The 23,828-nt window shown below is 57.6% G+C and overlaps 1 protein-coding gene across 17 annotated transcripts; it reads left to right on the top strand.

The window, feature by feature from the left end:
• The first annotated feature begins 107 nt into the window (after positions 1-107).
• On the top strand, positions 108-23,769 carry LOC101091333 (mesothelin). 17 transcript variants are annotated; one of them, XM_045048007.1, is made up of 17 exons: positions 108-4,778; positions 4,915-7,590; positions 8,511-9,843; positions 10,010-10,144; positions 17,518-18,543; positions 19,012-19,229; positions 19,718-19,877; positions 20,479-20,566; positions 21,220-21,263; positions 21,367-21,466; positions 21,741-21,919; positions 21,997-22,152; positions 22,244-22,386; positions 22,465-22,592; positions 22,953-23,047; positions 23,296-23,482; positions 23,557-23,769. In XM_045048007.1, exons 7-17 carry the CDS (start codon positions 19,818-19,820, stop codon positions 23,643-23,645), a joined length of 1,269 nt encoding a protein of 422 aa, XP_044903942.1. In that variant the 5' UTR covers positions 108-4,778; positions 4,915-7,590; positions 8,511-9,843; positions 10,010-10,144; positions 17,518-18,543; positions 19,012-19,229; positions 19,718-19,817; the 3' UTR covers positions 23,646-23,769. The 17 variants fall into 17 exon arrangements, with proteins under 17 accessions (XP_044903942.1, XP_044903940.1, XP_044903945.1 ...); XM_045048005.1 differs by having other exon boundaries at positions 108-5,646; positions 5,793-7,590; XM_045048010.1 differs by having other exon boundaries at positions 108-5,960; positions 6,490-7,590.
• The last annotated feature ends 59 nt before the right edge of the window (positions 23,770-23,828 follow it).

The raw sequence follows: 23,828 nt of genomic DNA, 5'->3' as shown, positions 1-23,828 counted from the left end.
ATGCGCATCCGCGTCCCCCCGGGCCGCGCGCCCCCTGCCGGCGGGGCCCGTGCCGCGAGGGAGCGTGTCACCTTCCCGGCCTCCTGAGCGCGGGCGGAGGGGCCGCCAGGACCACAGTGTCGCCTCCCTCGGAGGGGCCGCCAGGACCACAGTGTCGCCTCCCTCACCCAGGGCTCACTGCCGGCGGGATATGCGGCCCTGAGTCCTTGCCCTGGGAGCTTGCAGAGGCAGCGGCCTTGCTATACTTGGTCGCAGAGGCGCTCGAGACCCCAGAAGGGCGCCTGGCCCCCCCCTGGGCGTGCAGTTCCTGTTGCAGAGCGAGCGAAATGGAAGTGACAGGGCGGGCAGCGCTCCCCACAACTCGGCGGCTCCGTGCGGAGCTTCTCTCACGGGCTCCGACACCCTCTTCTGTCATTTTGGAGACCAGCTTGGGAAAGCGCCGTTTCCCTGTAAGGTTTGGTAGCGCGACGCGGGACTGCTGCTGGCCAGGCTCGGCCCTGGGCCGTTATAAATCGTGTCGAGTCCAGTTTTACTGCCACTACTGACCCCTTTTTAGTGGGGCTTTCCAGACACCTGCAGGAGTTGAGTCTGGCACGGCCCGGTGTTCATCTCGTGTTTCTGAGGGCCCAGCCTGGCCTGTGCTCCCAGTCTCCTTGCAGTACTTAGCCCAGTGTGGACTTGAGTGCTGCTGACTCCCACACCTGCCTGTGGGTTTTCCTCGAGGCCCAGGGACCCAAGGTCCACCGGCGGGGGCAGCGTCCTCGGGCCCCTGCAGCTGCTCCTCTTGGCTGCCAAGACAGGACTTTCTTCTACAACAGCTGGGGCAGGCTTTCCGTAGCAGCTACGGGAGCTCCGCTTCCAGGCCCCCAGGCGCCACCCGTCCCCTGTCCTGACAATACCTGACCCAGGTCTGAGATACGGTTCCTGAAATCTGAACAGTCCTAAGCGATTCTTAGAAGTGGGCGAGCCCCCAACCAACCTTAGTTTCACCGAAATGCCCCAGAGTAGGTTTACAAAAGACTCGTGAGAGTAACAATGGCATTGAGATGGGGGCCAGGAATGAGGGCCCGTTAGGAGTGGTGGAGAGGATTTACACGGGAGGGGCCCTGGCTGAGGCTGGGGGGACAGGGAGGGTTCTCCTGACGCTGGAAAGGGGGGCTGCAGCCCGTAGGTGTGCAGAGCCAGGGTCCCTGCAGGGCGGGCTTCCTGCCTCCTTCCCCTGGAACCCAAGTCTGTGGGAGCGAACCAAGTGGAGCAAAGGGTGGGGGTGGACGAAAGTGGAAGAGCCCACGCGACCATCAGCAGATGAGTGGGTAGACGGGCGAGGACTCAGCTGTAAAGCCGTGTGGATGAGCCCTGGTGACATGATGCTCGGCAAGAGAAGCCACTCAAAAGGCCACCTATCGTAGGATTCCATTTCTATGAAGCCCGTGAAATAGGCAACTCCACAGGGATGTTAAGTAGATTGGAGGTTGCCAGGGGCCCGGAGGAGGCTTCAGGGTGAGGTGACGAGAAAGTTTTGGAAAGCAAGGTAATCTTTGCCCGACACTGTAACTAATGCCACTTAAAAAGGGTTGCTATGGCAACTTTTGTTGTAGGTATGTTACCACAATTTGAAAACTACTAATGTAATATATCAAAAATCACTGAACTGCACCCTTTAAGTGGGCAGATTTTATGGCATGTGCATCTATATCTCAATAAAACTGGCTGCCCCAAGGTAGCTTCAAGAGGTCCGGACGCTGAGTGCACCCAGGTTGGCCTAGCATCGAACCATCGGTCCCAGCGTCCCCGTGCCGTGCCTGGGCGACGGTTTCTGGTTCAGACAACCTGACTGGGGATCTCTGATATCACCCACACACTCACACAACAAGGGCCCCTCGAGGGTCTTTTACTCAATCGCAGCCCCGTCCCTGGAGACCTGGGGCTCTTGAGCAGACGCTGCGTGCACCTCCTCTGTGCACCTGCTCCCACACCTGCAGATTCTTTCATCATCATTAGTATTTACTGCTCGCTTCCCGTGTGCCGGGGTTTACACACGTGGGGGAAACGGAGGGCCAGCTGAGGACTTGAGAGGCCGTGGGCCCCGTAGCCAGCCTGGGCAGCGGCCGCGATGCTGTGCCTGGGTGTCGGCACCCCTCTCCCTGAGCTGGGACAGGAGCAGGGCTTGGCCTCTGCTCTGGATGTGTCCCCAGGACCCCCTTTGCCCAAAGCTGGCCACCAGATCTTTGGGTGGGAGCAGACGCACATCAGAGTTTCACCGTCTGAGGAACCCGCCTGACGTTAGGACCACGACTGGGGGGTTTAGAACAACAGAAGTTTATTCTCTTAGTTTTTTTCTTTCTTTCTTTTTGAAATGTTTATTTATTGTGTGTATGAGAGAGAGAATCCCAAGAAGGCTCCGTGCTGTGAGCAGGGAGCCCGACGCGGGGCTCGATCTCACGAGCTGTGAGATCATATAACCTGAGCTGAGATCAAGAGTTGGTCGCTTGCCGACCTCTTTGGGCCGTGGACCTGGGGCGGTGAAGGAGCCGAGAAAAAGACGACAGTATAGCGAGGCACAGGGGACCCCGAGCCAACCGCCCGAGGCCCCGAGGTTTATTGTACATCTTCTTTTATACTTTTACAGAGCTACAGATCCACGACGATTAACTGTAGAAGGTTAGTAAGGCGTGGCAACAAAGGACATGTGGTTCAGCTAAAGCACAAACGTACGTTGCCATTGCGTGCAAAGGCTTTCTTGCAGATACGTAGGCTATGATAGGAATCTTTATGCCAGGATGAGAAACAAAGAGGAGAGTGAACACGCTGTGTTATTTACAGCTGGCTTCCTTTAAGCAAAACATCCTTGTCTTCCTACTAGAGAACAGGCCACATTTCCCAAGGGCATTTCGCTCCATTTCTTTCGCATTATTTTTAACCCTATGATCTCGAGCTTTCTCAGAGATCTTGGAGCCTGAACGAATATGCCCCTGTGGTTATTGTGGTGTTCTGTTTCCCACGGTCGCTCAACCGACTGAGCCCCGCAGGCGTCCCCACGCTCTCAGTTCTTGAGGCCAGAAGTCTGAGGCCAAGGTGTCAGCAGGCCCAGCTCCTGGTGGCCCTGGGGAGCCCTGGGCACAAGACAGCATCTCCCCAGCATCTGCCTCATCAGCACATGGACCCTGTGTGTCTTCTGACACTTGTCACTGGATTCAGGGCCCAACCTACCTCCCAGCATGATCTCGTCTCGAAACCCTCAGCTTAACCCTCAGCAAGGACCCGATTTCCAAGCGAGGCCCCATTTACGGGTTTGGGGCACATGTTATTTGGGGGGCACTGTTCAACCCGCCAGAGCCCTCATGTCCAACTTTTGTGGGACCCTCAAGGGTCAGAGGACAGCTGCATAACGTGATGCGTCTCACAGGTCATATGACTGCGCTGGCCCTGGGGTGCGAGGCTGGGGCGGACCATGCCTGCTGTGCTGCAAAGCCAGGGTTGGTCCCGCAGGGTCTTGGAGGGGCGGGGACAGACAGCCTGTGTGCTGTAGGAATACATCCACCTAGGGTCAGGAAAAGTAAACGGCCTTTGTCTTTTCCAAAAAAAATTTAGGGGCCCCTGGCTGGCTTAGAAGAGTGTGCAACTCTTAATCTCCGGGTTATGAGTTTGAGCCCCATGTTGGGTGTGGAGATTGTCTAAATAAACACTTAAAAATTTTTTTTTTAACTTTCTCTTAAAATGTAATTTCAAAACACTACCTTCTCCAGGGTTACTGTTTCGTGCATCAAGGCCCCCCAAGATGTCGGAAAGGAGAAGTGGGGTCCGCTCCCCCTTCTCCGCATGGCTGTAGGAGGAGGAGCGTGTGCCCAGGGGCGGCCCGTGTGCGTGTGCTGTCCGTCTGCCCACCGGACCCACCCGGACACTGTGGCTGGTGCAGAGGCCCTGGCGTCCTCATCGGGCACCGGGGTGGGGAGGGGCAAACGGCCCACGGAGGGGCTCCCTGTACAGCGGAGCCCCTGCCTGGTAGGGAGGGGGGTCAGGTAGAACAAGGCCGGCCTCCCACCCAAACAAGTGGTTCTGGCCTTCGGAATCTGCTCTCGTGCTTTTTGTGAACTGGGGACTATTTTGTTTGTGGGCCTGGGCGGCCACTGAGGGGTCTCCTTCCCACGTGAGGGCCTTCGTGCTCAGGAGTTTCTGAGTAAATCAGCCCAGGTCCCTGAGGATCATGGGTCTCCTGCCCTGTCTCGGTGGGTGTGGGGGCACAGCCTTCCAGGCCAGTCCCTGCAAACCTTCCACTCACCTGGGAGGCTCTCTGGGCCCTGGGCTGGGGTGTGGGGAGGGAGGGCAAAGGAAGAGCCCACTCGGGGAGGGTCTGCGTCAGGGTGGGACCCAGTGCCCCTTATGCTCAGAATCGAGAGAGAAAGCAGTCTCTCTTAGGAGCACACGCAGGCGCTGCGGGCAGTTCGTCTGGTGCTTGGATTGGGACACTTCCCTGGTGGCCTGAGGTGTCCCGTTCGGAGCCCACCAGCCCTCCCCACCCTCAGGTGCACGCCGGGCTCCTCGTGAAGCCAGAAGTGTCCCTAGGCTGAGCAGACACAGCGTTTTATTTGTTGAAGGAAATTACCGTGGGCAATGAACACATCATTAGCGGCATAATCAGCACACGCGCCTTCCCGCTGGGGACGCCACATCTTGTCAACAGGTGTAATCCGGCAACGGCCCGGGGAGGCCGGGAACGGGCTGCAATTAGTAGCTAATGAGGACGCCTGCCATGACCTGTTCCTCCTCGGGAGAGACCGGTGCGGGCCTGAGGGGGGAGGGTCACACAGAGAGCGCTGGGGCTCCCAGGGTCCTGCCTCCACACCCACCCGGCGCAGGAAGCAGCAGAAAGAGCTGGTCGGCCACATGGCCTCACTGCTGCACACGTGTCCCTAGGTCTGGGAGGTTGGCTCCGCTTCAGCCCTGGACGCCGAAGCCGTCTCAGCGGGGGCGCGCCGGCAGGAAGCCCCCTTTGCCTGACCAGGTGCCAGAAAGCGCCAGGAAGGCCCCGGGACGTGGCCGGCCACTTTCTGTGGCTGGGCCTCTGGGCTGTGGCCTAGGAAGTGTGGCCTGGGGCACAGTCCACTCTTGGAGGGCGCGCCTGAGGCTGGTCAGGCTTCGAGGCATGCAGCTCGGAGCGGGAGCGGGTGGGGGGAGCGAGGCGACTCTCTGGGGGCGGGCTGTGGGGCTCGTTTGTGGCACTCTCCCCCTGGCCCTGAGCTGCCTCTGCGTCTGCAGTTTGTAGTCAGCCCCCAAGTCATCAAGGGGGCCATCTGGGGTGTCTGGAGGCAGAGCTGAGACTGCTGGGTGGTGCGGGGCCCCCTCAGGAGCCCCCAGGCCTCCGGGCCCACGCACCCTTGGTGCTCACGTGCTTCGGCTCTGCAGCCCACCCACCCGGCAGTCCCTCCACGTGTTGTACCTGCAGCCCCCTCGGCCATTGCCGGCCACACCCATGCTCACGGCGGGCTGACCAGTCCAGGAACCCCTGGTCGGGTGAAGCGGGTCCCACTGGCCTGGCCCTGTGAAGATGACAGGCTCAGAGGCGGGCAGGGCCACCCATCCAGACCTCCCCGGGGTCGGGGATCACACACGTGTCCGTGTTCACATCTGGCCGATCGGCAGCACCAGGTTGGTCCTCTGGGGCTCCTTCTTTGGGGGGATGTGGCATTTTCCCCACCCTGCTGCCACATCTGAGCTCCCTCCTAACTCATCTCTGTGTCCCCCCCCCCCCACCGTCCCTGGCCGTGGCCACTCTGCCGGCAACCCTCACCTAGCCCCCACGGCCCCGGGAGAACCCCTCCCCAGCACCTTCCAAGGTGTTCCATGGAGCTCCAGGTGGGGCCGGCTCGGACAGCACCCCCCGGGATAGCTCAGGGGGCTTGACCAGCACGGTGACTGGAGGACCAGGAACCTGGAAGCCCACTTGGTTTTGTCTGTGTGAGGTTTGTAATTGGTTCGTGAGGTCAGGCCTGGCCCACTGCCTGTGGGCGGGTGACCCCGTGCTTTGGGCCTCGGAGCCGAGCCTGAGACGTCTCAGCTCTTGACGTTTCGGCACTCTTCAGCAGACCCATCCCAGGCTCCCTTCGCTCCTGCCCTGCCAGTCTCCTCTGGGGACGGCCTCTAGCTCACCTGGGCTGTAGCAGCTGGGAGTAGTGGGGGAGTCCCCCACACTCCGTAGAAGATAAGGTCTTTCTTGTGCTGGGGGCACTGGGAGGGAGGAGCCCACTGCCTTGGTATAGATGGGGTAGGGGAGCCATTCTGCAGAACAGAAGGGCTCACGGCAGGGTCCGCTCCACCACTGCCCGGACGACACTCTAACGTGGCTGTGACCTGTGAGAGCCGCGGCTCGATTCCCCGAGGTCCCGGCTCATCTCTCCATCTCGGCCTCATTTTCCCTTCTGTGGTGGCATGGAGGAAGTGACCTGGGGCCACCTCCACCCTGGGCAGCCCTGACTTCCCCGTGTACCTTAGGGTCCTTGTCATCCCAATCCGGACCACTGCTCCCAGCGGTCACCCTGACTGCAGGAGGCACTGGGAGGTGGGGATGTATCGAAGCCAGAGAACAGTGAGGAAGCACTTTCACCCTCTGATGGCCAGGTGAGCCAGCTCCTGCCAGAGCCCGGTCACTCGCCCTTGGAAGCTGTCCTGACGTGCGGTAGGATCCTTGTGGGTGGCCAGGGGTCTGAGGAGGGACCAGACCTGGAGTCGGTGGGGCCAAGTAGGCCACAGGCCAAGTCTGGTGGGGAGGGGAAACAGGTCACCCCAGATGCCCTGGCTGCAGTGGCTTCCGAGCAGGCCCAGGACACCTGCCATGTGGAGGCCAGAGGCCAGTATTGACTGACCCGGGGAGCTCCACAGAGAGCTGGTCCAGGGCCTGGTCCACGGTCAGCTCCTGGGTGATGGTGCCTGAGGCCATGAAGGAGGTGGCCAGCTGGGCTGGCGGGCCTATCTGGGACCTGGGCCTGGAAGTGGGCATTGCCCTTCAGTTTGGCTGTCAGGGAGGCACCTGTCCCACTCCAAAGCCCAGCTGGCTTCACTCCTCCCTCCCCGTGCTCGAGACACCGAGCCTCTGGTCCCAACATAGCAGGTGCTCGGTCGGAAAGACGCAGTCTCCCTGGAGCACGTGGCCACGTCTGAGCGTGAGGGTCCCTGCGGGCATGTCCTTAGCCCACACTGTGGTTCAGCTCCCTGCGGGGGAGGCAAGTTCTGCCCATCTGCTCCCAGTGACCGCCCAGGGACGCGAACAGTGCTGGGGTGGGGGGTCAGAGTGAGGGTAGCCCTGCGTGCTGCTGACCCTCACCCCCAGATGCCTTGCATGCCAGGAGGGTTCTGCAGAGGCCACTGGTGCTGTGGGGAGCCAGCACCAGGAGCAGCTGGAAGACACCGTCGCGGCCCCTCACTCGGGGGTTGGAGCACAGGGGTGGGGTCACTGCCCAGGCGCCCCCTACCCAACTCAGCACCGGGGCCACCCACCCCCACCTTTTCCTACATCTGCTGGAAGGCATCACGGAAGACATCCCCCCGGAGCAGGGCCAGGATGGCACCAGCCGTGGCCAGCAGGAAGGGCAGCAGGTGAGTCTGGAACCAGAGCGTGATGTCCTGGCTGTGCTGGCCCTGAAGGTCCCATGTGGCAGCAGGGGAGGTCCAGGGGGAGGTGGCCGGGGCAACGCTCGTTCGCCGGGCCTGGGGAACAGGGGTCAGCTGGGCAAGTGGCAGTTCCATCTCCCCTGTGCCCTCTGACCCAGGACACCACTCACAGATGCCAGTGGGCCTGCAAAGGAAGCCCGGGAGTGTCTGGGCGGGGCTGGCCCTCATCTCGGCCAGTGGAGCCAGCTGGGTCAGGGTCAGCAGGGCCCAAGTAGAGACCTGGGGTCAGCCCCAGGATTGCCCCCTCTCCCTGATACTGTTGTGCCATGCTGGGTCCCCACATCTAGCTGTGCGTGAGCTTCCTCTGCTCCCCTGAGAAGGCATCAAGGTCGTATCCAGGCAAATTATGTTGGGGGAGGGCTGATGGTCGGGGGAGGCTCTGGGAGCCCAGCAGTCCATCCCAGTACCACGGTGGCCCATGGGGACACTCGCAGGTTCCACTGGGCCTCATCGCTCAGGGCTTGGAGTGGCAGCAGCAGCATGCAGGTGGGCATTCAGGTCAAACTTGGTCCTGGCCCACTCCCCCCTCCCTGGGACCTGGCCCGTGTCCTCCACCCCTGGACGAAGCAGTCCCAGCTCTGCCCACAGCCCTGCCCCTGTTGGGAGCATGCACGTGGGCCTCCACTGAGAGTAGTAAGTGAACTGGGACGGGAGTCACCGAAGCCTGGAAGAGGGTCAGTGGCCCTTGGAACCCGTCCTTGAGTTCAGTGATGGCCATGGTGTGAGCTCTGGCCCCAGGCAGTGGACCACAGCCTCCAGGACGATGGTGTGGACTCGTGAGAGGGGGTGGCGGGAGGGCTGGGCAGGGCCCGACCGGAACAGATCCTCTGGTGACGTCTCTCCAGCCCCTGCAGCCCACCTGGGAAGCCACAACATACAAGGAGCCCCTAGGCCTGGCTGACGCAGAGTGTGGTGCTGGCAGCCTCAGCCCTGGCCCTCACGGACACCATCGGAATGTCCAAGAAGACGAGCGGCCACCCAGCTGGTGGCCGTGAGCAGGTCTATAGCTGTGAGCAGAGGTGAGGCTCAGCAGGGCAGGGGACATCAGCCGGGTGAATAGCCACAGCACCCCCCCCCCCACGTCTGCCTCAGGCCAGCTGGGCTGGGTCACTGGTTCCTGTGGCTGCAGTCCCCATGGCCTCAGGGACACAGCGGCAAAGGGAAACATCCCTGGCCACCTACTGGACCTGGCCAGTTCTGGGGGGCAGGAAGGGGCCCTCTCGTTTCCTTGAGGCTGGGGCCCAGCTGCAGGCATGCAGCCACCCCCGGCAAGTGCCACCCGGCAAAGCGGGAAACCGAGGCCCTGGAACCTGCTCGCAGGGCAGTGGCTGAGCGAGAATGTCGCCCCGGGGGTGCCTGACACCAGAACCGTCCCCACACTCCTCTCTCAAAGCCGAGAGACCTGACTCTTACGTGGGCTCTGGTCAGTCATCGGACCTCTCTGGCCCTCAGTTTCCTTCTCTGTAAAAAGGTAAAAAGCCATCTGCGGTGGGTCTTCATTCACAGAATGAATATTCTGCTCTGGACTGGCGTCAGGGCGGAAACAGGGGCTCAGGGAGAAAGGGGCTGACCTCTCAGAGTCAGGAAGACTGCCAGCCGACGAAGGCTTCCTGGAAGAGGCCACCTGGTGTAGAGACCCGTGGCAGGTCTGCTCCAGGCTCCAGGCCAACCTAGTCTGGTTCTTTTTGTTATTTTGCCCGCGCTGGGGAACAGGTGTTTCGAGAAACCGGACTGGAGACAGCCTACTGAACTCGGGGCGCGGACCCTGCCGTGCCAGGACGTGGGTCCTGCCAGGGAACCTGGCCACCCACCCTTGGACCCATGGAGCTGATCAGATTAGACGGAAGTGCGTCCACACCAGCGATCAAACCAGGAGTGACCGTTCACCCGACTGCTTAGTCGTGACCGGATGCCCTCCCTGATGAGGAACAGATTTAGTCCTGTGAACGGGAGAAAAAAGGCCTTTTCTTTTTGTGCAGAATAAGCAGCCCCACATTTGTTTTGTTCACCCAGAGAGTGACAAGGCCAGCAATAGCCTGGGGGCAACCCCTGACAGAGAGGAAGGACAAACGGAGGTCGTGCATGAGGAAGGAGAAGCCAGCTGCACGCCTGAGCGCAACTTGCAAAACGCGGAGCTGAGCAGCGCTGGGAGGAGACCAGAAACGAAGGCACATCCAGGTTGCCAGGGTGGGGGGGTGGGAGCTTCGTTCCAGGTGTCCGCCGTCGGGCCGTCCCTCACATGGTCACCAACACCCGTTACCCCCCACCTTTCTAGTTTTGTCCATCTCCTTGCTTGACTTGGAATCTCTGTGGTCACAGGGGCTCCCGTTCTCCCCCGTTCTAGGTACTCACTGAGCCTCGGGCCCTTCTAGGCTTCGGCTGTCCCTCTCCTTGTTTGACGCCTGCCTGCTAACTGCCAATTGTTTGTGGAACGGGAATCCTTCATTCTGGTGAAGTCAGACTCACCCACAATCAGCAGGTAGTTTCTGTTTGGGTCTGGGCATCTTTCGCGACTCCTCAGTCCAGGTCCTTCTATGTGCCTAGAGTGTTCTCTGCCGTACGCAGGTCTTACTGAATTTGGTACCCGGCTTGTCTGCCATGCGGGCAAGGGGCCTCATTTCCCTGCCCCACCTGTCCCACGGACTGTCCCTTTCCCCGCCATTGCTGGTAGCAGTCCCTGCGTGCACACGGGGGCATTTTGTGTCGTCTCGTGCCTGCCCCCGCTGTCTGTTCCTAACTTCATTATGCGTGGCTTTGTCTTAGTATCCAGGAACTTGTCTTCTTACGTCACGGATGTTTCTTCTCTTTATTTTTAAAATAAAATCGTTACATTCCTGAAAAAAAAAAACCTCGTATTTTAATCTTTAATAGGATTGGATCGATTGGGGTGCCTGGGTGGCTCAGTCAGTTGAGCGTCCAACTTCAGCTGAGGTCATGATCTCGTGGTCTGTGAGTTCGAGCCCCACGTCAGCAGGCTCTGGGCTGATGGCTCGGAGCCTGGAGCCTGCTTCCGATTCTGTGTCTCCCTCTCTCTCTGCCCCTCCCCCATTCATGTTCTGTCTCTCTCTGTCTCTCTCTGTCAAAAATAAATAAACGTTAAAAATTTTTTTAAAAATAGGATCCGATTGTACAGCACAATTTTAGGAGCACTGATAGCATTATCCTGCTGGGTTGTTCTCTGCATTATTAGGCTGATTTCTAGAGACTTTGTGGATCTCATCGTTATCAGAAAGGATTACTTTTCTACTAAGTTTGTTATTATTGCTGACATGAATGAACGCTGTTGATGTTTTATGGTTGTGAAATATACATAAAACTTACTCTTTTAATCACCTTTAAGCGTATGACTTGGTGGTATTAGGTACACTCACAATGCTGTGTACCCATCACCACCGTCAACTTCCAGCCGAACTTTTTATGAAACGGACATTCTGCACTCTTTAAACAGTGATTCCCCTCCCCGCTTCCAGCCCCTGGTAGTCCCTGTTACGCTTTCTGTCTCGATGCGTTTCCCTTATCTGGACGTTGCCTAAAGAGGGAATGTTTGTCCTTCCACATCTGGCTGCTTCCACTGAGCACCATGTTTTCGAGGCCTGTCCACGTTGGAGCGTGCGTTCCATTCCTTCCGTGGCCGAGTCATATATGCCACCGTGGACGGTCCACGTGCTTTGTTCACCGTTCCTCTGCCGATGGGCGCTTGGCGTCTTGTCGCCTCTCGGCTGCTGTGAACATGGGTGTACAAAGTCTGTTTGAGTTACTGTTTTCAAGTCTTGTGGGTGCATATCTTCAATTGCTGGGTCGTGTGGTCATTCTGGGTTTAAGTTTCTGAGGAGCTGCCAGGCTGTTTTCCACAGTGGCTGCACCAGTGAACGTTTTCACCAGAAGTGCACGAGGGAACGGCTTCTCCGCATCCTTGCCAACGCTTGTTAGGCTGTGGATTTTGAAATCCATTTTATTGTGCAATTTATGTACAATAAAGGCATCTGTTTAAAGTGTACCATCCAAAGAGCCTTGGCACGTACACACCCATGAAGCCACCACCGCAACCAGGATGCAGAACGTCTCCACTGCACTTTTGTGTTCGTTACTCCCTGTTGAACAGGAATCCCTAACCTGGGGGCAGCTGCCTGGCTGAAGGCAGCCGCAGATGTGCTGTTTGTTATAATAGATTAGCTTGCATTTTAAAGTTTTTACAAAGATTTTATATTCTCTTTGCCCTCGGCTTCTTCACTCAGCATGATCTTGAAACTCATCGTTTCGTCACGTGTCAGTGCCTTGTTCTTCCTTGTTGCCAGATGGACAGACCACATTTAGTCTGTCCGTTCATCTATTGGTGGAAAATTGCTTTTCCCCATTTTTGGCTACTGTGAATAGAGCTACTGTGACTGTTCTTTGCGTGGATGTACATTTTCATCTCTCTGGAGCCATTACTTAAGAGTGGAGTGACCAAATCGCGCAGTGAGGTGTATGTCTAACGTCTTAAGAAAACGCCAGATGAGGGGCGCCTGGGTGGCTCAGTCGGTTGAGCGTCCGACTTCGGCTCAGGTCATGATGTCGCAGTTCGTGAGTTCGAGCCCCGCGTCGGGCTCTGTGCTGACGGCTCGGAGCCTGGAGCCTGCTTCGGATTCGGTGTCTCCCCCCAAAAAAGAAAAGAAAACGCCAGACGAAAGTGACGGCATTGGCACGCGTGTCCACCAGCAGCGTGTGACCGTTCGGCTGCTCCGTATGCCTGCCAACGCTCAGCGCTGTCAGTCCCTTCCAACTGACTCGCTCAGGTGGGCTAGTGTCACACGGATTTGATTTGCGTTTCCCTGGGCGGTGGGTGATGTCGGACCACTGTTGTCCCCACACGTTCCCATGTGTTGACTGGCCATTCACACACCTTTTGTGAAGTGTCTGTTCAAATCCTTAGCCTCTTTAAGTGATCGATCTATGTTTTAAGTGCAGTGGAGTTAACATACAGCGTGATGTCAGTTTTGCACACGCGGTACAGTGATCCAACGATCCCACATGTCACCTGCTACCCATCATGACGAGTGGGCTCTTCACCCCCAGCACTGACTTCCGCCACCCACTCTGTTAACCGTCAGTGTGTTCTCTGTAGTTGAGAGTCTGTTTCTTAGTTTGTCTCTCTTTCTTCCCCCTTCATTTGTTTGGTTTCTTTTTTTTTTTAATTATTTATTTTGAGAGAGAGACCATGAGCCAGGGGAGGGGCAGAGAGAGGGAGAGAGAGAACCCGAAGCAGGCCCTGAGCTGTCAGCACAGAGCCTCGTGCGGGGCTTGAACTCACAAACGGAGAGATCATGACCTGAGCTGAAATCAAGAGTCAGATGTGTAACCGACGGAGCCCCCAGGCGCCCCCATTTGTTTCGTTTCTTAAATTGCACGTATGAATAAAGTCACATGGTATTTGTCTTTGTCCAACTGACTGTTTCATTCAGAGCATCATACCCTCTAGCTCTATAGCCCTATCCATTTGTTGCAAATGGTAAGATCTCGTATTTTTTTTTAAATGGCTGAGCAATATTCCATTCTCTATATACACCACCTCTTCTTGTAAAAAAATTTGTTTATTTGTTTTTGAGAGAGAGCGAGTGAGCACGCACAAGTGGGGGAGGGGCAGAGAGAGGGAGACACAGAATCCGAAGCAGGCTCCAGGCTCTGAGCTGTCAGCACAGAGTCCCACGAGGGGCTCGTACTCACGAAATACGAGATCGTGACCTGAGCCAAAGTCGGACGCTTAACCGACTGAGCCCCCCAGGCGCCCCTACACCACCTGTTTTTTATCCATTCATGTATCGATGGCCATTTGGGGCACTTCCATAATTTCACTATTGTAAATAATGCTGCAGTGAACATTGGGGTGCAGCACGTATCCTTTTTAATTAGTGTTCTTGTATTCTTTGGGTAAATACCCAGTAGTGTGATTACTGGACTGGGGGTATTCTATTTTTTTTAATGTTTATTTATTATTTTTGAGAGAGAGTGTGAGCAGGGGAGGGGCAGAGAGAGAGGGGGGCAGAGGATATGAAGCGGGCTCTGTGCTGACAGCAGCGAGCCAGATGTGGGGCTAGAGCTCATGTACGGTGAGATCATGACTCAAGGCAAAGTTGGACACTCAACCGTCCGAGCCACCCAGATGCCCCCCCGGGGGGGGGTAGTTCTATTTTTAACTTTTTGAGGAACCTCCATACTGGTCTCCACACTGGCTGCACTGGTTTGTATTCCCACCAGCAGTGCAAGAGGGTTCCCCTTTCTCAACATCCTCGACAGCACTGTTGTTTCTCATGTTGTTGAGTCTAGCCATTCTGACAGGTGTGACGTGGTCCCTCACTGGAGTTCTGATTTGCATTTCCCTGATGATCAGGGATGTTGAGCATCTTTTTATGTGTCTGGAGGCCATCTGGGTGTCTTTGGAAAAATGTTCATGTCTTTGCCCAATTTTTAATTGGATTATTTGGTTTTCTGGAATTGAGTTGTATCAGTTCTTTCTGTATTTTGGATACTAACCCCTTATTGGATATGTAACTTGCAAGTGTCTTCTTCCATTCAGTCGGTTGCCTTTTAGTTTTGTTGATTGTTTCCTTTGCTGTGCAGAAGCTTTTTATCTTGATGAGGTCCCGATAGCTTATTTTTGTTTTTGTTTCCCTTGCCTCAGGAGACATGTCTAGAAAGAAGTTGTTACAGCCCATGTCAGATAAGTTACTGCCTGTGTTCTCCTCTAAAGGACTTTTATGGTTTCAGGTCTCACATTTAGATCTCTCATCCATTTTGAGTTTATTTTTGTGTGTGATGTAAGAGAGTGGTTCAATTTCTCTCTTTTGCATGTCGCTGTCCAGTTGTCCCATCCCCGTTTGTTGAACAGATGGTCCTTTTCCTACTAGATATTCGTGCCTTGGCCTGTTTTTTATTTTGTTTGGTTTTATTCTGTTCTACTCTAGTCTATTTTTAAATGCTTGTTTATTTGAGAGAGAGAGAGAGAGATAGCGAGCACGAGCATGAGCAGGGGGGAGAGGCAGAGAGAGAGGGAGTCAGAGAATCCCAAGAAGGTTCCACACTGTCAGTGCAGACCCCAATGCGGGGCTTGAACTCACGAACCGTGAGATCATGACCTGAGCCGAAATCAAGAGTCAGATGCTTAACCAACTGAGGCACCCAGGTGCCCCGGCCTATTTTTAAAACATAGCTTTAATGAGATATAATACCCATGTCATACAACTTACCCATTTGAAGTGTACAATCCACTGTTTGTTGTATTCACTGTGAAGAACCTCCTTTGACCTAAATCATCGAACACTGAATTGCTTTGCAATTTAATTTTTGCTTCAGACTTGATCATGTCTCTTAATGATTTTTAACCTCAAATTACAAGGGAAAGAAGTATTTGTATGTGAAACATACACACGTTACTGCCATCTCAACCAATGACGTTATGTGAATCGCAAGGACGCGGGTCACATGCTTCCCATGCTGTCTAAGCTGAAACGAGAAGCAGGCTCCCCACTCCTCTGTGCATCGGCAGCGGCTGTATGTTTTGAGTTCAAACTACAGCTCCTCGGTGTTCTCGCAAAGGAAATTTCCACATTTCAAAACCCATTTAACCGTGCAACTGAGGAGCTGCTACCTGAGTCTCAATTGGAAGTGATTGATCTTGTTATAAAGCTCATCCTGTGATTCCAAATTCCAAATCGCGTGTTTGCCATTTCTAAAACTTGGTTATATGCGTGTGTGTGTGTGTGTGTGTGTGTGTGTGTGTGTGTGTGTGTGTATCCTACATCCCCATTCATGAAAGCCTATTTTCCATTACTCAGTTGAGTATAGTTGTAATAGCTGCTTTAACAATTTTATTTATTTATTTATTTATTTATTTATTTACTTATTTATTTATTTTTGAGAGAGAGCATGAGCCGGGGCGCAGCAGAGAGAGAGGGAGACACAGAATCCAAAGCAGGCTCCATGCTCTGAACTGTCAGCACAGAGCCCGATGAGGAGCTTGAACTTGTGAACTGTGAGGTCATGACCTGAGCCAAAGTCGGACGCCCAACCAACTGAGCCACCCAGGTGCCCCTGGATTTTTTCTTAAGCAAAGTATAGTTGACACGGTCTTCGATTTTACCATGAATACTGTGACTATCACATCGTAGAGACACTGCGTTCTGTTATATTCCTGTGAAGACTGTTGATGCTTTTGTCTTGGCAGGCAATAAACTTGATTAGGCTTGAACAGTGAACTCTGCAGACCCGTCGGTCTCGGCCAGTATTTCATCTTTGGCTGAGCTGTTTCCAGTCTGCCTTGCAATGCATGATTCAGGGGTCAGCAAGAGACCTGGGTAGAGTTCAAACACAGAATTTGGGGTCCCCTCCCCAGGCTCTCTTTCAGAATTCTTCACTTTTTCTCTGGGATCTGCTAATCCTAGGCTCCTTCCTCCTTCAGCCAGAAAGATGGTGGGATCTCTGCTGGAGCCCGATCACGGGGGCCCTGCCTCTGAGTGTCTTCAGGGCAAAGCTACATACGCAGAGGGAGACCTCCTCCCTGCTGCTCTCCTCCGTCAGTGTCAATTCCCCTCCAAATTCTGCTAGCTTTCCTTCCTTCCCCAGGACCCTCAGGGACTTGGTTTTTACGATTTGTCCGGAATGTTTCAGTTGTCATCTGTGGACGGATCTTTCTTTCTTTCTTTCTTTCTTTCTTTCTTTCTTTCTTTCTTTCTTTCTTTCTTTCTTTCTTTCTGTCTCTCTCTCTCTCTCTTTCTTTCTTTCTTGTTTATTTAAAAAAAAATGTTTATTTTATTTTTGAGACAGAGAGAGCATAAGCGGGGAAGGGGCAGAGAGAGAGGGAGACACAGAATCTGAAGCAGGCTCCAGGCTCCGAGCTGTCAGCACAGAGCCTGATGTGGGGCTCGAACTCATCAACTGCGAGATCATGGCCTGAGCCGAAGTTGGACGCTTAACTGACTGAGCCACCCAGGCACCCCTTTAATATTTATTTTTACTTTTAGGAGACAGAGAGAGGGAGAGCAGGGGAGGGGCAGAGTGAGAGAGAGAGACAGAGGATCTGAAGTGGGCTCTGTGCTGACCAGCAGAGAGCCCGATGCAGGGCTGGAACTCATGAACCGCGAGATTATGACTGAGCTGCCGAGCTGAAGTTAGTCGCTTAACAAATTGAGCCAGCCAGGCACCCCTGGATGGAACTTTCTTTTGTCTTTGTCTTTCTTCCTTTCTTTTAATTAATTTTTAAATTTACATCTAAGTTAGTTAGCATATAGTGCAATAATGATTTCAGTAATTCATTCCCTGTGTATAACACCCAGTGCTCAACCCAACGAGTGTCCTCCTTAATGCCCATCACTAATTTGGCCCATCCCCCCCCCCACAACCCTCCAACAACCCTCAGTGTGTTTTCTGTCTTTAAGAGTCTCTTGTGTTTTGTCCCCCTCCCTGTTTTTATATTATTTTTGTTTCTCTTCCCTTGTGTTCATCTGTTTTGTGTCTTAAAGTCCTCATATGAGTGAAGTTCTATGATATCTGTCTTTCTCTGACTAATTTCACTGAGCATAATACCCTCCAGTTCCATCCACGTAGTTGCAAATGGCAAGATTTCATTCTTTTTGATTGCTGAGTAATACTCCATCGTGTATATATTCCACATCTTCTTTTCCATTCATCCATCGCTGGACATTTGGGCTCTTTCCATACTTTGGCTGTTGTCGATAGTGCTGCTATAAACATGGGGGTGCACGTGTCCTTCGAAACAGCACACTTGTATCCCTTGGATAAATGCCTAGCAGTGCCATTGCTGGGTCGTAGGGTAGTTCTACCTTTAATTTTTTGAGGAGCCTCCATACCGTTTTGCAGAGTGGCCGCACCAGCCAGCATTCCCACCAGCAGTGCCAAAGAGATCCTCTCTCTCCGCGTCCTCGCCGGTGTCAGGACTAGTGGGGCGGCCTGCAGAGATCCTGTGGCGGCACCAGGTGGGGGACCCACCCTTGCCCACTGAGCCTCGTCTCACGGCACGAGAAATGGGGCAGTGAGACGCTGTGAAGTAAGGCGTCAGCTCCCAACTCGAGCCTGGTACATGCCCGCGCCCCCCCAGGGGAGGCCCAGGCTGGGGCTGCTCTCCACCTGGGCCCCCCCCGCTCCCGGGTGACTGCCCCCCACATTCCTGAGACAGGAGCGGCCTGCTCCCAGCTGGCAAGGCCTCCTTTGTTTGGCTCGACTGACCTGAGGGGTGCCGGACTCTTGGCCACCTCACTTCCGGGTTGAGGAAACCAAGGCAAAGGAGGCTCGGGTTTGGTCGATCGCCCTGAAAGAACCACAGTGCAGGGCCCACTGGCACTAGGGGACGTTCCCAGGGGACTTTCCCAGGGTGTCCTGGGGCCCAGCCCAGTATCCAGGGCCAAAAGGGGCTGACCATGGCCTCATCCACGTGGGGTGGGGACAACGGCCCAGCTGGGGTCTGGGTCACCCGCAGGAACATGCCTGGGGAGGTGAGGGTGGGGTCACGTCCATCAGCACTCCTGGCACCTCTAGCCAAGTCTGAGTGGGAGCGGGGGTTAGCCAAGGCTGGTCCCAGGGCCCACCTGGGAGGGACCCTGGCCACCCCAAAGAAGCAGGCTGGGGGGGGCAACCCGACCCCTGCCACCACAGATGCCCCCTTCCAAGGTCCTTGCCCTCGGCGAGTGTGAGGACCCCCCCCCCCCCAACTCTCCTCAAGGTCAGTTCTGCCCTAGTGCCAGCTGCTCCGGCCACACCGCGTGACCCAGGGCTGGCTGCACAGCGTGTCTGTGCTTGGGGCTGACTAAATGACCATGCGTGGAAGACCCAGAACCTGTCCGGCTCCCCTGCCAACTCGCACCAGAAGGACCTGAAGTTGGGAATGTGGTCTGACTTCATTTTCTGTCACTTGAAGACCAGATGGCGGGTGGGGGTTGGGCTGGGGTGGGCTGGGTGGGGCAGCTGGCCTGCCCCGAGTTCTGAGCTCTTGATGCTCAGGCCGGGGGAAGGAGCTGGACGTTAATCTGTCAAGGCAGAGCTACCTCTGCCTCATTCTGCGCTCTGAGCAGCTTGTGGTCTGCTCAGACCCCAGACCCCACCTGGCAGCAGGGTAGGGGCAGAAAGGCAGGGGCAGGGCCAGCCTCTCTGTCGCCAGGCCCCACTGCCAGGGCCCTGGACGGGCCCCGAACCTTGCCCGCTCTAGCATGTGCCAGCATCTGAGTAGGGCCCAGCATGCAGTTGGCCCTGAGCCAGTGTGTAGGTGTTGAAGGGTGACAGCGACCAGGTGGCTGCTGTCACAGAGGCCTCAGGGTTAGAGTACTGCCCCCCCCCCCCCCCCCCCCCCCCCCCGCCCAGGGAACGATGCAGGACAGAAAAGGAGGCTCGAGAGCAGGCTCGCAGAGGGAGAGAGGGAGACAGAGCTCTGCTGGGGACTGTTTCCACGTCACACACAAACATGGGCACTCCAGACTGGCGGGAACAGACTTGAAACTGCAGGTCGAGCTCAGGCCACTTCGGAAGCTGCAGACCTGACGGCGGAAGTGCCTCTGTGGCCCCAACCTGGCCTTCCGGGGGTGGGTCTGGGGGTGGAGATGTGAGGGATGTAGATTCCAGGGCCCAGGTGGCCTGCAGGGGCTCCCGGGAAGCCCCATCTGAGGTGCTGGGGGTTCTCTGGTTACATGGGCCTGGGGAGGGGCCCACCTGGCCTCACCCATCCAAGGGGTGGGGTCCTCCCTCACTCCACTGCCCGTTTACTGGTCTGGGGGTCTGGTTTTCTCGAGCCACCCCTGGAACCTGGAGGGGGGGAGGGGAGAAGGCTCACCTGGGGCCACTTCCCAGGACACACCCCCAGCGCTAGGCTCCTCGCCCGCCCCGCTGAAAGGCGTTGCTGATGGGTGAGTGCGCCCCCCTCATTTTTGACCCCGGGTGGGGCTGACGCAGGCTTGCACGGAGGCAGGCTTGCGGGGAGGGGATGTCTCCGCTCACCACGCCCAGGGCGGGCAGCCTCCCTCCCTGGGAGGGGTGAATGTAGTTTGGCCTACACTGGTTTGGTCTCTCGCAGGTCCCCACCCTACCTGGGACAATACTCCCTGGAAAGCGGCTCTCCACCCACTTCCACACCCCACACTGGCTGGCAAGGCCCCCTGAACCCCACTCTAAAAATGCAGGGGAACCACCCCAGAATCCCTATCCACCCACTGCCTCACCCAAGGGACTGGCAGGTAAGAAGGGGTGTTGTACCCACAAGACACTGAGGCCTCTGTCTTGGGAGGGACCTCAGGAGAGAAAGCAGGAGGGCAGGTGGGCCTCAGTGGCCTTGTCCACCCGGGCCCTGGGTTTGCACAAGCCTGGCAGGTGCCAGGAGCAGGAGGCTGGGGAGGAGAGAGTGGCCACGCCCCAGGTTGGGGGGGGGGGGGTCACTCAAATCTATCCCCAGCTCTGGTGCAAATGTGGAATCAGGCCAGCCTGGGCCAGAGGCAGCCCTGCCCTAACCAGTTGCCCGCCTGGGCTCTCACTGCTGGGGGCCTGGCTGACTCCGACTCAACACCCCCTGCAGGAGGGGCCAGCTTCCCGGAGGGGGCGGGTCAGGTGGACAGGTCAGTCCTGAGAGCAGGGCTGGAGGCCGCAGAGACGCCACCTGTAGGGGCCTGAGAAGGTTCGGTGTGGGGCTCTGAGACCGTCCAGCCTCATAAGGCCCTGCACTGGCCCAGGGTGAGGCAGGTGGGTTGGAGGGGAAAGGAGGGGTGCGGGGGGGGGTAGTCAGGGGGATGGGGGGGTTGTTGACCCAAACGGTGGGGATATCAGAGCGGCTCTCCTCCACAGACAATGGCCTTGCAGGCTGCTCTGCCTCCCCTGGGGTCCCGTGGGACCCCCACCCACTGTAGCCTCCTGCTCCTGCTTCTCAGCCTTGGTGAGTAATGTGGTGGGGGGGGTGCTGCTGCAAAGTAGTGGGGGCCCAAACAGCTGAGGGGCCTCAAGAAAGGCTCTCATTGCCCCACACCTCCTCCCTGCCTGTGGGCAGTGCCCCCTCCCCCATCCTTGGCAGGTGCCCTGAGGTCAGGCAGCTGTTCCAAGTTCTGGGCAGGTGGCCCGAGTCCTGGCAGGTGCTCCGAATCTCGGCGGGTGCCCTGAGTCCTGAACAGGTGCCCTGAGTTCCAGATGGGTGCCCCAAGTTGTAGGTAGGTGCCCTAGACCTGGGCAGGCTGTCAGCCGTGTCTCTGTCCCCAGAGGTGACTGTGGCGGCCCCCCTGCTGGACCTCCACGCCCTGCAGCATTAGCAGCTGAGCCAGGGCAGTGATGGGCGCTCAGGCCAAGCTGAGAGTGTCCACGGAGAGGGTAACTCCTCGACCGGAGCAGTGAAGGCTTAGGAGGAGGATGAGGGACGCCTGGGCCCCTTGGGGTGGGGTGGGCTGTGACATCATGGGGTGCAGGGGCCTAAGTCTGTGGGGGGAGCACAGTGTTGGGGGAGCAGCTTTGCCTCCTTCCTACACACAGTGGGGGCCGGTGGCAGGCACCCCAGGAATCCCAGGCTGTCCCTTCCAGCCTTATGCTCTTTCCCTGCAGGGTGGGTGCTACCTTCCAGGGTCCGGGCTGCAGACTCACGACCGGTAAGTTCCCTCTGGGGAGACAGAGGAAGGTGTCTGGCCCCAGGTAGGGGGCCTCGGACCCCTGGCCATGCACAGCTCAGCTACAGCCCTGCTCTGTCCTCAGGGTGTCATGACCCCCTGGCTGCAAGGCACCTCCCGGGACCTGTCTTGGCAGCGGCCTGAGCTGACCGTCCTCCTCCCGAGGGACCGGCGGGACACAGAGAGTAAGTGGGAAACCCTGTCCCACTGGCTGTCAAGAGACCCGGGGATGGGGTAGGGTCGTGGGCTCACACCTGCCCATACCCGTGGCCCTTTCTGGCCGCTCGGCTTGCTCCACGGTGACAACCTCGGAGAAGGGACAGAATCACTCCATTCTGCTGATGTGTAAACTGAGGCCTGGAGGGGGTCCTGCATTGCCCAGGGTCTGTCTACGTGAGGTTTGGGAGGAGGAGGTTGACAAGAGACGTCCAGCCCTCAATCCCCCGCCTGCCCCCGCAGAGAAAGCCTGCCCACCAGAGCGGAGGGCCCGTGTGGTGGATGAAAACCTTGTCTTCTACGAGCCCTGGGAGCTGGAGGCCTGTGTAGATGGGGCCCTGCTGGCCGCTCAGATGGACCGGGTGAACATGGTGCCCTTCACCTACCAGCAGCTGGGCGTTTTTAAGCGCAAATTGGACGAGGTAGTTCATGAGGGGCTCATACCTGCCCACCCCGCCGGAGCATCCCCAGCCATCCATCGAGTCACCTCCCCGGGCAGCTCTATCCACAGGGGTACCCCGAGTCCCTGGTCCGGCACCTCGGGTACTTCTTCCTTGAGCTCACCCCCGAGGACATCCACAAGTGGAACGTGATGTCCCTGGAAACCGTGAAATCTCTTCTTGAAGTCAGCAAAGGGCACAAAATGGATGCTCAGGTGACAGGGAGGGAGCGGGTGGTGTGAGGCCGTGCAGACCCCAGGGGATTGTGGGTCCTTGCCCCAAGGCACCCGTGGCCTCCTTCCACAGGTGGCTGCCCTGATTGCCCGCTATCTGGTGGGAGGGGGCCAGCTGGACAAGGCCACCCTGGACACACTGGCCGCTTTCCATCCGACGTACCTGTGCTTCCTCAGTCCTGAGCAGCTGGAGTCAGTGCACCACAGCGTTGTTTGGTGAGTCCCAGAGGTCCGCCGGGGGTGGTGGGCACGCTGCGCCCTGGGCTCACTGTCCCGGCCCTGCTGCCTCTCCAGGGCAGCCCGGCCCCCGGATCTGGATGCATGCCGTCCGGCCCAGATGGACGTACTCTATCGCAAGGCCCGCCTTGCCTTCCAGAACATGAGCGGGTCTGAATACTTCGAGAAGATGAAGCTCTACCTGGGTGAGCCAGGGTACACCCAGGGGGCGGTGATGGCCAAGGTTCCCCACGCAGGGGCCGCCAGTTCCTGCCTCACTAGGCCACTGCTGGTGTGACTGGTGGTCACTGTGCCCTGCGCCCTTACGAGTGTGTGTAGGTGGAGACCCTGTGAGTTCTGAGCCGACCCAGATGCTCCCGCGGCCACCTCCGGCCTCTCCACGCACCCTGAGGGTCAGATGGGCACCAGGGGAACCCGGGGCCCAGGAAGTCCTTAGGAAAAGGGAATCTTGGGGAAGGAGGACGGCTTCTTGCAGCCTCCGGGAAGGGGATAAGACTGGGGGCTGTTGCGAGGTCTCACGCTTGGGGCCCTCTCCCCGCGGTCAGGTGGGGCCCCCACGGAGGACCTGCGGGCTCTCAGCCGTCAGAACATAAGCATGGACTTGGCCGCATTCCGGACGCTGCGGCCTGAGGCAGTGGTGGTACGGCCGCGGGGCGGGGCCGCGGGGGCGGGGCCACACGGGGCGGGGCCCAGGGGCGGGGGCACGGGAGGGGCGGGGCCAGGCAGGGGCTGTCTTCGCGCCGGGGCGAGCGCCGAATCCTGGAGCGGCCAAGGCAGGTTCTGTGCGCCCGGGAAGGGAAGCGCCGGGAGGTTTGGGCGGAGCAGAGCCCGGCAGCCTTCTGTGGGTGAGGCAGGGCGCCCTTGACCGCCCCCTGGGGGTTCTGGCAGCCGCTGACCGTTGCCGAGGTCCGAAACCTTCTGGGTCCGAACCTGGTGGGCCTGAAGGCGGCGCGGGAGAGCAGCCCCGTGCGGGATTGGATCTCACGGCAGCGGCAGGAGGACCTGGACAGTCTGGGCCTGGGGCTCCGAGGCGGCATCCCCAATGGCTACCTGGTCGTGGACCTCAGCTTCCGAGGTGGGCCAGGGTGGCCGGCTGGGTGGGGTCGGAGCGGAGCGGCATGGGGCGTCTGAGTCACTCCCTCTGTACAGAGGCCCTCTCAGGGGGCGTCCGCCTGCTCCGACCCGGACCTGTGCTCACTGCGGTCCCGACTCTGCTGTGGGCTTTGGTCCCGAACTGAGCCCGCTGCTTTGGATGCTGGACCCGCCCTGCTGGAGGCCCTGCCTGGCCAAAGTGGCCCCGGTGCTCCCTGGCCCGCCTCAAGGGGACTGGGGTTCAATAAAAGGACACTTTCCTTCCCTGCAGAGGCACCCTGTGGTGTTATGAGGACGTGGTGGGAAGGCCCTGACCTGGTAGATGTGGT

This window comes from Felis catus, chromosome E3 (assembly GCF_018350175.1).
Source record: "Felis catus isolate Fca126 chromosome E3, F.catus_Fca126_mat1.0, whole genome shotgun sequence".
Taxonomy (NCBI): Eukaryota; Metazoa; Chordata; class Mammalia; order Carnivora; family Felidae; genus Felis; species Felis catus.
This window is presented reverse-complemented; position numbering and strand designations above follow the sequence as displayed.

What these genes read in the sequence shown, in the direction of transcription:
- LOC101091333 (XM_045048007.1), top strand. Translation starts at nt 19,818, where the DNA reads ATGCAGGGGAACCACCCCAGAATCCCTATCCACCCACTGCCTCACCCA. An exon ending in CTCACCCAAGGGACTGGCAG is followed by an intron (nt 19,878 to 20,478) that starts GTAAGAAGGGGT and finishes TCTCCTCCACAG; the next exon opens with ACAATGGCCTTGCAGGCTGC. An exon ending in GGACCGGCGGGACACAGAGA is followed by an intron (nt 21,467 to 21,740) that starts GTAAGTGGGAAA and finishes CTGCCCCCGCAG; the next exon opens with AGAAAGCCTGCCCACCAGAG.